General features: G+C 30.6%; 1 protein-coding gene across 1 annotated transcript; it reads left to right on the top strand.

Annotated features, from left to right (window-relative positions):
- Positions 1 to 705: 705 nt before the first annotated feature.
- On the top strand, positions 706 to 2,052 carry LOC127112366 (uncharacterized; the record flags this gene model as incomplete). The annotated part of the gene is made up of 5 exons (XM_051046335.1): positions 706 to 768; positions 856 to 942; positions 1,471 to 1,632; positions 1,738 to 1,791; positions 1,912 to 2,052. Coding segments are annotated over exons 1-5 (507 nt in total), but the record flags the coding sequence as incomplete, so codon positions are not given.
- Positions 2,053 to 5,928: the final 3,876 nt, after the last annotated feature.

Raw genomic sequence — 5,928 nt, 5'->3', positions numbered from 1 at the left:
TAATCTTATTCATAATAATTATAATCTTAATAATAATAATAATAATTATCACTATTATTATTGATATTATTATTATTATTATTATTATTTTTAGTTTCTAAATTCACAATGAAACAAATATTGAGTCAACAAAAAAATATATAAAGTTGGTGTACTTCCTTCATTTCTTTTTTAATCAAACATCAAATTTTATATTTATTAAATAATTGATATATTTAATCTATATATTGATCAAATACATTAGTTATTCAATTAATCTAAAACGTCATATTTCAAAAAGTTATAATTTTATTTATATTATAAAATTATTTTAAAATTTAATAGCACAACATAAATATTATTAAAATCACTAGATTGTCAAATCTCAAGCGTCTTAAAGATCATAAATAATTAATATCTTATTTTACTATTAACAAGTTTATTATTTAAAATCACCAAGTTATAAACTATTAATGGTTATAACAATATATTGAATAGATTAATTGAATTTTTTTAATCATTTATTTAAATTTAATATCATTTTTATTTTTATTTTTAAACTCGAAATTATGTGTTCAATTTTATATAGGAAGCTTAAGTTAGTATTAGTATAAATACGTATAAATAATTGAACAAGTATTACATAAAAATCAATTAAAAGTAAATTCTATAAAATCCTGACGTTACTTTTGGTGGTAGTTCTTAGCTTTTGCATAACATGTAGCAATGTTTGATGCAAGAACTGAAACTCTATCAAATGAGACAAGTTATTTTACTATATTTGATATCGTTGGTATTGTTTATTATTTATTTTCCTTTGTTATAATTTGTTTTACATCTGTTTTACATGATTGTAATTTTTGTTAACATATCCAGCATCGTGTGGACATTGATTTTGGTTGTATTAATATCCAGAAGCAACCTTCTATAAAGCATCCTTTATTAAAAAATCATAAAATCCAGGTATAAAAAGTTTAAATCCTTATAGGTTTAATAAGATTGCTTGATTTATTATGCCTTTTATCATTCATAATTTGAAATATAAATCCTTGTTTTATTTCCATTTCATTGCCAAATAGCTTTATCCAACCTTTACAAGAAACATTGTGCAAAAAAGACCATCTTATGATCTTATGATGGTAAAATCATTGAAGAATGCCCAATAGAAAAAGTTCCCTTTCACAAGAAAACAAAAAACATCAAATTAAAGGTTTTCAATCAAATTCACATGAGTATCATGTAAGTGGACTCTCCTAATCATATCATGCAGTGTAAGGTTATAAATTATATAATAAATTTAAGCTATCATATATTTATTGAGGATTAAGTATCAATATAAATTAAAAATAATTTCTCACAACTACAAATATATTGTGTAATTTAAATTAAAATTTTGAAAAATAAGTTGATGCAACGGGGTCTACACCAATATTTTTAGTATTTAAGAATTTTCTAATTATTAATCGAAATATATGTATTCTTATTTTCTAGTCGATCACCCTCGATACAAATCAAACTACGACATTTCATGGAGGATATGCATACGTTGGTGCATATAATTTCCAGCTTAAAGGAAAACAATATAGTTTATCTGGAATTTTGGTTGAGAGTGGTCAACCGTCTAATTTAAATAGTATATTTGATGGCATCAGGGTAAGTTATTTTTAAGATTTCATACATGTATTTTTGGTTTATTTTTCATGTTTCAATAAAACTTTTTTAAATAAATTATTTGTATCAATTTTTTTCATATACAAGGTTATGCCAAACTTATATGGAGATAGTGAAATTTACCTAACATCACGTTGGACGGTATTATTATAAACTTAATGTTCCTAATAATTCTTAAATATTCTTAATAAAATGACTATTAAATTTATTAGACAAAAAGAATTTTAATATTGTTTTGCTCAATTGGATACAAACATGCAGGCAGGTGGATCAGGATGTTACAATATTCATTGTCCTGGGTTTGTGCAAGTCAAAAGTAATCCATATCTTGGAATGGTCATATCACATGTTTCTAGCATTGGATCGTTTAAAAAATGGGTTGTTGTTCCCACAATCAAACAGGTAATTTTCATTTTTTAAAAATCATAATGTATACTTTATCATCTTTCACTCGTGTTTCCCGTGTTTCCCAATGAATCCGAACCAGACTCTGATACCAATTGTTGGTGCAAAGGTAGAATGAATGATGAACGGAAATATTCTATTAAGAATGACGGCTACAAAACATGATAAAGTTACAATGATTGTCACCCTATTTATAAGCTAAAACTAGGGTTACTAGAATAGGATAAAATACTAAAATACCCTCTAACAAACTTAGGGGCTAAGAAAATAGTACAACTAATAAATATGAATTACTTCTAATAACACATACACACATTGTAAATAAACTTAATCATATTGATTTTAATTTCAAAAGACAAAACGAAGTAACAACCTCATCTAATCCTTTTGGCCACTTTGTGCCTTTTTCTTTTAACTTTTCAAAAGAGAGCAGTTAGATTTGAGTTACCTTTGTTGAGATATAATTCTCTCATCTCCATGATATTTTGATTATAAGTCTTTCCATTTAACATATTTGTTGATTAGATCCAAGTTTGAGCCCTCCCTCTTAAATGTTGAAAATCCCTCATTATCGGTGGATATTTGGTTGAGTATTTTCCTTTTGATAACAAAAGATCTCTAAGCTTATGTTAATATCAATTCACCTATTTCTTTGAAATTTTTACCACGAACTATGAAGTTTTGATCCCTCATTTTTATGTTGGTACGTATGCAAAAAACTGAAGGTCTTGTCAAACATAAAATTGTAATTAAAGAATTATTTTCTCATCCCCTCGCTCCTTTTTTATCAAACATCATTTCCAACTAAAATACTACATAAATTAAGTTGGAAAAATAAACTATAGGACTGCAAATAACCTCAAAGCGTGATGTGGCGGAAGAAGAGCAAAAGTTATGAAAGTCTTATCTAAAGCATATTGTTTTCTTATAGGATTCTAATAATTTTATTTTATTTTATTTATAATAAAAAATAATAATAACATTAATATTCTTTTTATCAATGCATCTCTCTTAATTATGTTATATTTTTTCATACAACTTATATTAAATATAATAAAAGTTACTCATATGTATGTTAATTTATTAAAGACATTACTTGTCAATAAAATTAATAATTTTCTTATTTTTGTGTTTTGATCAATAAAATTTAATGCTTAAAGATAGTAGAAAAAGAATATATATATATATATATATATATAATATATATATATATATATTTATATATTATTATATATATATTATATATATAGATATATAATATATATAGTTATATAATATTTATAATTATTATATATTATATATATATTATATATATAATATATATATATATATATATATATATATATATATTAAAAATAATTGCGTACCCCTGATCTAAGTTCCTGGCTCTGCCACTATTTGTGCTTAGTGTTTTATCTTATAAAATCATTTCAAACTCTTTTTTTTTTCTTCTCAAAACTTCTTTAAACTCCATCTCACATTTCTGAAAGCCTTGCTTCTTGAAAAATGAATCAATCTTCTGATTCCAAGCTCTGGGCGCTTGTTTCAATCCATATAGAGCTTTGTATAATCTGTACACCATCCCTTCCTGATTCTTTTTCACAAATCCAGGAGGTTGTGACACGTAAACTTCTTCTTCTAATGGACCGTTCAGAAATGCAGATTTTACATCTAAATGCATCAGAGGCCAATTCCTGTTAGCAGCTATTACAATCACCATTCTGATTGTTTCATGTCTTGCTACAGGTGCAAACACTTCAGAGTAATCCAGCCCAGGTTTCTGTAGAAATCCTCTGGCTACCAACCTTGCTTTATGTTTGCCAATTGAACCATCTGGCTTTAACTTCTGCTTGAAAACCCATCTGACGCTGATGGCTTTCTTGTCTTTTGGAAGTTCTGTCAGCTTCCAAGTCTTGTTTCTCTCTATAGCATCAAGTTCTTCTTTCATGGCCTTCAGCCAGAGCTTCTGCTTAAGAGCCTCTTCTGTACTTATGGGTTCAGAGTCTACTACCATGGCACACTGAATAACTTCTCCTTCAGAGTCTACTTCAGTGTCTTGCAGCATGTCAAATTCTGCATATCTTCTGGGGATGTTTCTGATTCTTTGTGGTCTCTGAACTTGTTCAGAGTCTTGAGCTTCAGAGTTTCTAGCTTCAGATGGTTGACTTCCTCCAGAGCTTTGACCACTTCAGGGGCTGGCATATTTCTAGAGTCTGAATTGCCACCAGAATCTGGATTACCATCAGAGTCTGGGTCATCAGAGTCTGGATCATCAGAGTCGCCTTCATCTTCTGAGTCTTCTCCAAAGTCAGAATCACTATCAGAATCAGAATCAACGTCAGAGTTTACTCCAACTTCAGAAATTCTTAACTCTGACCTTTCTTCAGAAGTTCTAACATCAGAATCAAATTGAGACTTATCCCAATTCCAAAATTCTGATTCCTTCACAATCACATCTCTGCTGAATTCAATTTTGTTGGTTTCTGGACAATAGAGCTTGTATGCACCTGTACTGTGGTACCCTATCAGAATCATCACTTTGCTTCTATCATCCAGCTTCTGTCTTCTGGCTTCTGGAACATGTTTATAGCAAACAGAACCAAATACCTTCAGATGACTAACACTTTGCTTATCTCCAGTCCATTCTGTATTGGAACTATTTCCTTCAACTTCTTCGTAGGACATCGGTTGAGTACATACGTTGCAGTGGCACAGCTTCTCCCCAGAGCTTCTGAGGAAGTTTCTTCTCCTTTAGCATGCTTCTCACCATATCAAGCAAAGTGCGATTTCTTCTTTTAGCAAGACCATTGTGTTGAGGGGTATAAGGAGCAGTAACCTCATGCTCAATTCCATTCTCCTCACAAAACTTCTGGAACTCTTTGGAGTTATACTCACCTCCACCGTCAGTTCTAAGAATCTTCAACTTCTGACCACTCTGATTCTCAGCCTTCATTCTGAACTTCTTGAATTCATCAAACACCTCGTGTTTAAACTTAATAAGGGATACCCATGTCATTCTTGATAATTCATCAACAAATAACACAAAGTATTTATTCCCTCCAATCGATGCTACTGGAAATGGACCACCACATCAGAATGTAAACTCCCAAGGCATGTTTTGCTCTTGGAGCAGTTTCTGACGCAAATGGCAATCGTGGTTTTTTCCTTCCATGCAAACTTTGCATGACTTTTCAGGCTTCTTAATTGCAGGATTCCATGTACCAACTTCTTTGAATTCAGATGTTTTAAGCTCTGAAATTCAAATGACCAAATCTTCTGTGCCACAACTCACTCTCCTTCTCAGCACTTGTTGCACTAAGACATTCTGAGTCTGCAGTTCTGACATTCACCTTGAATGTTCTATTCCTTCCCTGTTCTGACTCCATAATCAATTTCTGATTGCAGTCATACAACGTCAGAAGATTGTCCTTCATGGTAACTGAAAAACCTTTCTCAATTATTGTCCCACACTCATCAGATTGCTTCTGATGCCATACATACCACACGTTCTGAATCAATGCTGTTTCCCCATTGTTCAGAATCACTCTAACATTTCCCATACCTTCTGCATTAAGATATTTGTCATCAGCACATTGAATTTTGTCCTCTTTTCAGAGTCAAAGTCAACCAGCCATTCTTGTTTCCAGTACATATTGAACAGCTAGTGTCCATATACCACCAATCTATCAGATCCATGTCACTCAGATTCGAAGGCCATCAATACCCAGATTCGTCATCAAACTTCTGGCTATATTTGCTTCTTCTGATTTTCTCTCCTTGTTTACCAACATTCTCTAGCAAAGTGACCCAAACTTCTTACAACAGTACATTGGATCTTCTTCTTGTCATACTTCTCTTTCCCTTCTGAGCTTT

This window comes from Lathyrus oleraceus, unplaced genomic scaffold (genome assembly GCF_024323335.1).
Source record: "Lathyrus oleraceus cultivar Zhongwan6 unplaced genomic scaffold, CAAS_Psat_ZW6_1.0 chrUn0084, whole genome shotgun sequence".
Classification (NCBI taxonomy): Eukaryota; Viridiplantae; Streptophyta; class Magnoliopsida; order Fabales; family Fabaceae; genus Lathyrus; species Lathyrus oleraceus.
This window is presented reverse-complemented; position numbering and strand designations above follow the sequence as displayed.